This window comes from Arachis stenosperma, chromosome 7 (genome assembly GCF_014773155.1).
Source record: "Arachis stenosperma cultivar V10309 chromosome 7, arast.V10309.gnm1.PFL2, whole genome shotgun sequence".
Lineage (NCBI taxonomy): Eukaryota > Viridiplantae > Streptophyta > Magnoliopsida > Fabales > Fabaceae > Arachis > Arachis stenosperma.
Window position 1 is genome coordinate 18,061,116 of NC_080383.1, and position 11,109 is coordinate 18,072,224.

At 29.0% G+C, this 11,109-nt stretch overlaps 1 protein-coding gene across 1 annotated transcript; it reads right to left on the reverse strand.

Annotated features, from left to right (window-relative positions):
* Positions 1-687: 687 nt before the first annotated feature.
* Positions 688-4,699, reverse strand: LOC130940552 (mitochondrial succinate-fumarate transporter 1). Its single transcript, XM_057868725.1, has 3 exons — positions 4,439-4,699; positions 3,675-4,121; positions 688-1,812 (listed from the first exon to the last, which is right to left on the reverse strand). The coding sequence occupies exons 2-3, from the start codon at positions 4,101-4,103 to the stop codon at positions 1,276-1,278; spliced, it is 966 nt and encodes a 321-aa protein (XP_057724708.1). The 5' UTR covers positions 4,104-4,121; positions 4,439-4,699; the 3' UTR covers positions 688-1,275.
* Positions 4,700-11,109: the final 6,410 nt, after the last annotated feature.

Genomic DNA, 11,109 nt, shown 5'->3' on the forward strand with positions numbered 1-11,109 from the left:
CTAAGTCGTAGACCCAAAAAAAAAAATAAAGCAAAACAACTAAGTCAAGGAATTTAATGTTCTTTCATTCTAAACAAATATTTTTATGTATTATTAATTTAAATTAAATTGTATGAATAAAATTTAGATATAGTTTACACAAATAAAGTTAAATATAGTTTACCGAATTATTTTGTTTCATTTCTGTCTTTTAAAAAAATGAAAAGTAAAATAAAATTAGTGGCCGTTTCATTTCAAAATTCAAGAATTAGTTTTTGGTTGGCGAAAAAAATTGCATATGATGCAAAGAAAAACAACTTTATGTTTAAAGTAAACAAAGCCTGGTTGGTGAAGGCTTATTTTTTGTTCTCCGTTTTTGACAGATTTACTAAATCCCATTGAAAATTTAGTTTTGATTTCTCCATCTAATGAGCTAACCCCACGTCAGTTAATGTCTAATGAGTCCGTAATCCATATAGTTTTTGGGCACCATAATAGAAAAATAATGTTGAGGCCCAAAATAACATTATTTTTAGTTAATACAAAAAACCCGTTATTTCTAGTTAAATACATTTTATTTTTATTTTTCACAATATCTCCCAACTCGATAGGTTAATGTCTAATCCGCCTTAGATTTAAGCTCCAGTTAAGAATTTGCCATTAACCAATGAAATGTTGTATGTATAAGGTGAAATTTGAAACCCCCAAAATACAAAATTAATTAATAACAATTATAATTTTATGCTTGTACGTATCAAGAGTGTTTAGTGTAGAAAGAAGATTGTAATGCTTTATTGCGGTGTTGGTAGAACATTTGGGCGAGTCCAATGTTTCCCGGTTCAAACAAACAGGCTGCAAAAGAGTGGCTTTGGCAAGAAATTAGGGGAAGCTAATAGTTTTCTTTTGGCGCTATTTATTTCATCGTCCACCACATTGTTGAAAAGCTTCAACTTCTTAAATGCTGCTTTTGATTTTAATACTGATAAACAATAGAAATACACTCCAGAAAATAGCATGAAAACTTTATTCCAGATTGCTACAACTTCGCATAAAATGACTTGCTAGCTAGTAGTGCAAGTATTTAGAAAATTGTTTAGGGCTAAAATTGCTAGTTATTCACTAAGCTTTATATGGACCCCAATTGTCCACTCATCAAATTCAATGGAATTAACTAAATAAGCCTTAGAGAAAGAGGACAAAAATGATTATTAACTCTATCCTTGCATTGAAATTGGCTTAAAAAACTAATGATTGCCAAAAAGAAAAAGAAAAAGAAAGAAAATATTAGTATATTACCTATAATTCTGCCACTTTGAGATGTCTCCTCTCATACAAACCAATGATTTGATCGGCGACTGTCCACATAATGGCCTGGCCAGGCGGGATCCTCATGAGCCGAGGTAGCAGACCTTTCCATAAGGCGCGAAGTCCTTCCTCCGAATATATTGTTCTGATGGCATGAATCATACCCTTGTACTTCAGTTCGCCCCCCTCTCGGCTCTGAGCCATCAACCTTGTTTTCACCACATCAAAGGGACCAGTACAAATAGGGCCTGCGGTGCCAGCAAGGAACCCTGAAATCATAGACTGCCATGGTAGGAGTACTTTTCCATCTCCTTCATGTTTGCTCCATAAAAGTATATCAAAAGCATTTTTGGCAGTAAACATGGCAGCTTGATTTGTTCCATTACGCATTACAGTAGGAGCAGCCCCTGCCCAAAGCCCAAGAATGCCTTCCTCCTTCACAATCATTCGAGCACAATGCACGGGACCTTTGTATTTTAAAAGCTCGGGGCTTAGTCCCCTCTGCTGCTGCAACCTAATCTTCACAACCTACAAAGACACGAACACATATTATGAACATGAGCAACCACATGCCAAACATGTTAGTGATGATGCCTTATGCTGAATAGCAACACCAATGTTAACTCTCTCTTTTCTTCTTGAAAAAAAAAAAGTGCCTTATTACAATTACTTTAGGATAAAAAATTCAAAAAAAAAAGTATCATTTAGTCATGCACTCATCATTGCAACACACAAAACTATGTTAGGAAGAATTAAAAGGAGGATGTGCAGGTTAGCAATTAGGCCTCGAATGAATAGTGCACTTATATCATTGGGCAAATGCACAGACAATATCTGCTGGTAGTTCACGCGAAAGCATGAGAAAGAGCTAGAGACAACAAGAAGTTAGCGAAAAACAAAAATGAGAGAGGAAAAGAGGGAAGGGTTCTCCGTGTTAGTAACATTTGAATACTTTGATCTCTCTCATCAAGATACATACACACCCATCTCTATACATATCTGCAGCTTATTTTTTTAGTACTAGTCCTATCATTGGTCTCAAAGGTTTGTAATCTTAAAAGCTCTTAACAGTCATTATGAGATACCATGATCAGAGAACCAACGACATTTAAGTAGTATGGGCCGGTTTGTAAGTGTATTGTGGATGCATTTTCAATTGATTGAGTTGAGTATGTAATAGGTAGCATTGTGGGAATGCATAGTAACATGCTACACCCAAGTAAATCAATGACATGATTTATTAGTTTGTACTATACACAAAATATATAAACTATTAAGGGTCAAGGCACAAACCTTCTTCCTAGCACTTACCACAATTAATGATCATTAGATTTTACAAATCTTAGCCACTAGTCAAGTTGACTTGGCATTTTAAAAAGAAATCCTTAAGAATTTCCATGCATCATGTATGATCTGACAGACCATGTGCAGCTTAAATAAAATATGACCATTGACATTGTAAGAATTTATTCATTAAAATTCCAAGAACAACCAGTACAACTGACATTAAAGGAATGTTATCCAACCATCCAATAGAATTTAGATACGAACTTGAAAATGTTTTTAACCAACAAAGGCTACTGTGTAAAACTATGAATTCCAAGACATAAAATCCTATGTGTTCAACCAGGACCTTGCACCAAACAGTTTATCAACATGTAATTTGTAAACAACTAAACTTTAGTCTATCACAAGGCACAGGCAGATAATATGGGCATGAATATCTGATGAAATATAATTTGTAAATTGTAGTTCAGTGTAAAAGGAATCCTCGGATAATCGAAATGACATTGATCAACTAATTCAACATAAAATTTAAGATTTCATGTTCAATCTGATTATAAATATAATTAAGCATAGTTATAGTACTAGGAACAATGGAATATAGAGTTAATGTTTTAAAAGGCACAACAGGGACTCATATAATTAGGTATTTAGAGTACCGATAAGTCAAGATAACAAACACAAACAGGAACAATATAAGATAGGATCAGGTTATAATTTTGAACCATCAAGATCTAATTATTTAATAGCAAAGTATGCAAAGGAAAATATCTAGACAAAGTAATATATGCCTATAAAGAGCCCTATTATAAAAGCTAAATAAATTGTCTCCTCAAATTCTTAATATCTACAAAAAACCTAAGCACTAAATGCTGTTGATCCACACCACAAGTACTTAAACAAATATCAAAAAGTGAAAATGCAGAGACTAGTACCGGTTGCTAGCAAGAAAGTCTTAGAAGTTGTTTATATGATTTTCCCTTCATGAAGTCATACTTATTAACTTTGGTTCATATGCTACTTAATCATAGTCCAATATGCATAAACCAGCATAATTACTTAATGACATTGACAATTACACATCAAAGAACATAAAATTCCCAAACCTCAAAAGGCGTGACAATAGCAAGAGCCTCAAGCACCCCAGCACCAAAGCCAGAAAGCAGCCTACCCTGGTTGCTGATCTTCCCGCTCTTGGGGTCCTTAAACACGGACTGAAACATCGCGTTGGATCCCATCCGTAATGCATACTTCAAGGTCAAGTGAGTGGCAAAAGGCGTCAAGCCCTTCCACAGGGCACGCACGCCTTCAGTCCGGGCAATGGTGGTGCCGCAATGTGCTATCCCCTTGTAGTTCCCTGACCTATCAAGCTGCAACCGGGTCTTGATCACATCAATTGGCTGCAAGCAAGAAGCCTCCACAATCCCTCCAAGGGAGCCAGAGATTGCTTTCATGTAAGGTGGAATTGCTGCCTTTGGAGCTGAATTTAGGTTACCCTGTGCTTGTGCTTTTGCACCACCATCCTCTTGCTTCATCACTAATCAAACTTTGCTCTGCAAATTTGGATTAACCTTGTTTTATATTCAAACCAACTTACAAAAATTGCTACCAACAATGAAAGGTATACATTGATGACTTAATCTTTTGATTCTTTTCTTTTTCTTTTTCCTTTCTTTTTCATTTTTCAATTAAAAATTTCTACTTTGATTTATTTCATCATGCCAATGTCAGTGAACAAGTAAAGATAATCAAAATGATTATATAAGCTAGTAACATTAACATGCGAAAAAAGAATGCACAAATTAAATACTAGGAAAACTGAAAATTAAAATAAAGAAGAAAAAAGAAGCAGTGGGGGAGCTTTGAGTACCTTCAAGTGCAGCCGATTAGACCGACGAGGCTGCAAAGAAGGTTGCGACCGAGGAGCGGCAGCGGAGGCGGAGGAAGCTTCGCACGCGGTGGGTGCGTCTTCTACGCTTCTCTCTCTGTCTTTCTTGAGAATCCCTCCTTCCTTTGGTGTTTATAAATTTTAGAATTAGAATAAAATTAATCAATTTTTGTGTTTCTTTCTTTTTGTTTTTCGTCAGAGGAATTGATGTTGAAGGGAGCGAGGCGCAGGGTGGTGGACTCAGATACAGAATCTTGTCTCTTTTGTTTATTTTGTTATTTGAGAAAGAAAATAAAAAATTGGGGATTTTGTCACGCACATGCAGAATCAGAATTTTTTATTGGTTTAATTATTTTGGTTTTACCAAATTTTTTATTAAATTTTTATGTATTTTTTTTAATTGAGTTTTTATATTATTTTAATTTTATAAAGCACCTGTTCACGGATTTTGATTCCGATTTATTTATTATTGTAATAAAATAAGTGACTTATTATGTAAAAATCTCTTTATTTAAAAATAGTAATTAAAAAATATTAGACTGTTGCTGTATTGGTACTCTTTCAATTATAATAACTGACTTTATTTTTAATATTATTTAACATAATATGCATTTATATCGTAATTATTATCTTTTATAAAATTATTTTCATGATGTGAGTAGATGAAAAAAAAGTAATAATGATTGAAAGGCAGGAGGGTCTTTGATTGAGTTTACTTTGAGAAATTCTTATTTACCTTATATAATAAATTTTAGGATTCCGCTAAGGAGACAATGAACTATTTGTACAATGTGTATAATGGGTTATTGAGTTATAAAATGAACATCTCTTATACTATCTAGAATAATCATTCGAATATTAGGGATAATAAACATCTTTCCAAAAGTTTACATTGATTTTAGAATTTACCAGAACTTTTGACCTTTCGAATTTAGAACTCTAAGCTGATGTGAAAAATAACACTAATAGTTATATCTCTAATACTCCCTAAAACTCTATTGTACACATTGTACAAATATTTCATTGGCTCATCATACTTTTCCTAAATTTAATTGTTTTAATATTACTTTTTATATATTATATTTATTTTTCTTAAAATTTTCCATTTTTTATTTTAACAAGATTATTTTATGGGGTAAAAATTACTCCATGAAATATATACAAATGTCTATTCATAAGAACTAAATAGATGAGCTTCAACTAATTTGAGTCTTATATTAGAGTTATTTTAGTAAAACATCTATAAATATTTAAAAAATAAAAATTAATATATATTCTAATTTTAATAGAATCATCGGTCTTTACAGTGAAAAAACATCAAAAATTTATAGAATGAATTAGAAAATCATTTGGATTAATACATTTATTTATAAAAGTGACCTATGTAACAAATAAAGTCAGCAGTGGGACATAACACAAGTTAGGCATGTGACTTATGACTTATGAGTTATGAGGGACAGACAAATGTAATTTGAAAAAAAAAAAAAAAGGGACAAATGTAATTTGGAAAAAGGAGGGGCCGACGGCCGTAACAATTTACGTTAAAACTTTTAATAATTCTTTTTTATTTCTAAAATGTAACCTAGGTTCGTGATATTTATTATCATTATTAATTAATTAAATATTTATTTGTAATAAAACAAAAAATTTTACTTAATTATAATTAGAGAATGGAGCATCTTTGGAAGAGTAAGAATTGAGCAAACAAGTATTATAAATTTCACGTCTCTTAGAAAAAATTTCTCTAAAATTATAAATCTAAATAGTTTATAACATTATATGTACGGTTATAAAATGTTTTTCAAATTGAATTAAACACATTAAATATTAATTTTAATATAATATTAAAATTTATTTGATTAATATTATTAAGTCACTAACTTATAAATATTTATGTATTATTTTAATATTTTGTTTATTTAATGTAGTCGAATTAATTTATATATTTAATGTTTAGAATTGTCATAGTTGAAAATTCAAAGAGTCATAAATTTATTCTTTTTTCTTTTTTGAGAAAAAAATTTTAAGCAATTCCTAATAATTACCTCAAGACAAGTCTTAAGCTGTTAATTTATCTATTAAAAATTAATTAAAATTCATAATTTTTTTCTGTTAGAAACTTCATTATCTTTTAATAATAATTGTCAAAATCATTTAGTTTTTTTTATTATTTTTCTTAAATATATTAACTAAAATTATTAATAATTTTTTAATTATTTTTATTTATAAAAATTAAATAAAAGATATATTTACAATTGACGTGCCACATAAATATGTTCTAAAGAGATATCATTAATAGAGGAATTAACCAATCTCAAAGTTAAATATCAGAAACTGAAAAAAGGTGAATTTTTTTATCGAAACTTCAGAATCTTTCGAAAAATGATCAGAGAACAGAATGAATATTCACTTGTCTTTTTTTTGTCTTCAACCTTCAATGTATGAAAAGGAAAAAAAGAGTAAAATTTTAAAAATCAAATCAGTCATGGTCTAATTATTGATTTATCGATTTACTAATTCGACCAATTTAACTATAGTTCAATCGAAATAACTGTTTTAGAATAAAATAATAAATAAATAAAAATAAAAATACTAAAATATAATTACAATTATAATCTAATAGGAGGATTAGAAATATCATTGAAACGAAAAGAATTAAAAGTCAAATTATTTTATACAGATACATTATTATAAAAAATTAATAATAATCAGACAAAATTAAAAAAATTATAAAAATAATAATCAGACAAAAAGCCATTATTTATTAACAACAAAAATTAGTTAACAATTTAACAAAAACACAACCACTCAATAATCAAAAGGCCAAGAATAAGAAAAAGAATTGTACCACACTATATATAATTATGTATCTTTTTATTATGTTATGTATATACTAAAATTAGTTACTAAAATTAATTATTGGTATAAAATATATATTGGAATATAAATATATATTAAAAATAAATTAAACTACATATATATTTATATACAAATATATTAATAAATAATTTTAGTAACTGATTTTGATATACCAATAATATTTTTGATATCGTGCATATATAAAAACGAGATCTAAGTTCATCTAAGCCAAATAGAGGCTTATCCAGAGCCAAAAAAAACTTTAAATCAAGAGAATTTGTACCACAAAAACTAACACAATGAAAAAAGAATAACTGAACCATTAAAACAAAGATAGTAGAAAATTTACACCAAATTATAATAAATTATAAGACGACAACACCAATTAAAATTTAAAACAAAGTAACAACGCCAATAGAAAGAACTGAAAGTTACGCAGCAAGAATACAAACAATTAAATCATAAATAACACAATAAAACGTTACACAGCAGCAACAAATTTTTTTAAAGATTAACCAGGAGAGTACAATTTTTTTAACTAAGATTAACAAAATTTTTAAAGATAAAAACTTAAAAAGTCAAATAAGTTGATTCACTATCATGAAACAGTTATTCAATCAAGAACAAGCAAAAATGAGCCGAATCAATTTATCATCAAAGAATAAGCTAGTAACAGAATTAATCAACCAAGAACAAATCAGAAATAGAGTTAAAATTCTAGAATATTGATAAAACAGGAATGCAGTAGTTAAAGCACTCCCACTCCTCTCATATGATCATTTTCTTCTTTTACTCATTTCTCCTGTTTTTTGGTAAACCAAACGGGATTTGCTTATCTTTTCGGACTTATAAATCTAAATATGAAAAGTCGTAGCTTGATTATCAATAAACTTGAAAGATGGTAAGGAAGGAGAAAAGAAGAATTCTTCTTTCGTTTCAGATATTGATAACGGATAATTTCGTTCTTGCAATCAAATTCAAATAGTCGTCTTTGTTTTTACTTTTAGCTGCATCAGCTTATAAAATTCTCTAATTCTCTCTTCACAGGAAAAGAAAGAGCAAAAATAATCTCAACATTTAAAATATTTTATTAGATAAAAAAAAAGATTGGTGCTAAGATAATCAAAATTCATACCAATATACAAGAACAAGGAAATCACCGTCATCTTAACCGTTAATTAGTTCATTATTTTTTAAATAAAAACTTATTATCTTAATTTATTTCTAATCATTTGTATTGCCTATGCATTTATTATAACTTATGAAAGTATATTAGAAGCATCAAATGATGAAGATAAAAAGATAGTCGAACTTAATATTAATGACCTAATAAGAGAAATAGAAGATAACTATAAAACTTCTTGACTAGATTCATCATGCATCATGATGCAAGAAGGAGTACGAGCTAAAAAGATAACTGAGAATGGACATTTAATGCGTAGAAAATAATTATAAGGAAGATTAGTGCTAAGAGAATGAGTAGAAACCTTTATAATTATCTTCTACATACTGAACATCTATCTTCAGTCAACTTTCTTTTAGCTCGTACTATTTTTTACGTTATGAATCTAACCGCGTAAAAAATTTTATAGTTATCTTCCATTCCTCTTATTAAACCACCAATATTAAACTCAATCAGCTTTTTATCTTTACCGTTGGATGTTTCTAATATGCTCTCACAAGCTCCGTAAATGTATAAACAATACAAGTGTCCATTTAAAATAAAAATAAATTAAGATAATAAAATTTTAATTAAAAAATCTTGAACTAATTAACAGAAAAATAAGTAGTTAAAATGTTGAGATTTTTTGCTCTCTTTTGAGAGAGAATTTTATAAGCTGATGCAATTAAGAAATGCTCATTGAAAGTAAGAACAAAGACTTTGACGATTATTTGAATTTGATTGTAAGAACGAAATTATTGACAATATCTATATGGAACGAAAGAAGACTTTTTTCTTTTGCCTTTCTTACCCTCTTCCAAACCTAATGATAACCAAGCTACAACCTAGTTTATTTAGATTTCTAGGACCGATAAACAAATGCAATTTTATTTTATAAATAAAAAAAATAAAGAGAAATGAGAAGAATATGAACAAGAGGAGTGGGCATGCTTTATGTACTACCGTAGTACTGCTTTATGAACACAAATTTTATATACATACATGTCTCCGTATCTTGTAAGATTTTAAAATTTATGTCGACATGTCTAGTGTCCGTGCATCATAGATAACCATACTTATAATTCATTTTGAACAAAAAAGCTAAAACTTAACTAATCTTGATCATTAATTCTCTTTTGTTTTGTTTTATTTTATGTTTAATATAATTGAATAATTAAAAGTTTAAACTAAAAATAATTTATTTTTATAAAAATATTATTTTAACGGTCCAACGAATTTTATAGACTTTTTTTTTTAAGAGGTCAGACTTAGACTTTCATAATGGCAAATTCTCTGGTATGGATATAAACAAACATCCATACCTATGGATTCTGATGTGTATGGAGAAGGGAGTGACGCGTGGAACAAATGCTCCTGCAGTCTTGCTCTACATGAGGGCCTGCATTTCAAAGAGCCTGGTAGCACAGTGACCCAAACAGGAGAGATCACGTGTGTTGTTGGAGGTTTATGTTAAGATCAATGTGTGGTTAATGTGAGTTTGGTGATTATGATTTGAGAATGATTTTTGGTAAATGGGCTGAAGTTATTTGGGCTCATTTAGGACGGTTCATTTTTTATGCTGCGTACTAGTTGGACGAAAGAAAAAAACCATATTGTATGAAGACTTCCGAAAAAAAAACTCTCATATGAACTATTGGCCCAAAGTAAAGATAGACATAAGCCATTACAAAAATAAAGGAGAAAGAAATAACATACTGACACAGTATTGTAAGAAGTAAGAACTTACAGTCTCCTTCACCATAAGGATTAAAATGTTTCACTAATTTATATTGTGATAATATTTTTTATTTTTGAATCGGTGATAATTATTTTATTGTTCTAAAAAAAGAAATAATAATTAACACGGTCACTATTCAAAAAGCTTCTTAAGTTACACCAAAAAATAAAAGTTTCTTAGATTCTTATCCGAATAAATTCCCACCACAAGAAAAACAGTAATTAAATAACATATACTTTAATCTATTTGATTAAAAAAATATATAACGATGATTGTTATCTTTATGTATGTTAGTAACGATAATATAAAACATATATTTATTATTAATATAATCAAATTATTACTAAATAAAACTTATTATGTTAATAATAAATATATTACGATGATTAAAGTTACATAACATAAAATATGTATTTATTATTAATATAGTCAAATTATTAATAAATAAAATTGATTACGTTAGCTATAAATATATTACGATGATTAAACTTACATAATACAAAAAAATTTAAATTTTTCCAAAAGTATTTAGTAAAAAATTTAACATTTCTCATGTTTCCATAACAAATAAAGTAAATTAAATATACTATAATAATACATACACCTCATATTATAATTATTTTTACTATTATAATAATATTATTAGTAACCAAAAATTAGGGGAAAGGTATCGAATAGTTTGAAGACCAACCATCCGTTGGGCCCATAACCTCAAAATTTCACTACAAAAAATTTACAAGGCCCAAAAAAAGAACGGGCTAGTGTTGGAAAACCAATTTGCACTTCATCACTTTCCTTCAGGAAGAACCCAGAACCATGATGTTTCATGAAGAACCAAGAATCATAGAACATTCTGGAGTATCTCTGACCACAAACTCTTATCCTAAGGACAAC

Bases quoted from the DNA above. Each gene is read 5' to 3' on its own strand.
- LOC130940552 (XM_057868725.1), bottom strand. From the start codon at position 4,103: ATGAAGCAAGAGGATGGTGGTGCAAAAGCACAAGCACAGGGTAACCTA. The intron at 1,813-3,674 runs GTTTGGGAATTT...GTGTCTTTGTAG, and splicing joins CTATTGTCACGCCTTTTGAG to GTTGTGAAGATTAGGTTGCA.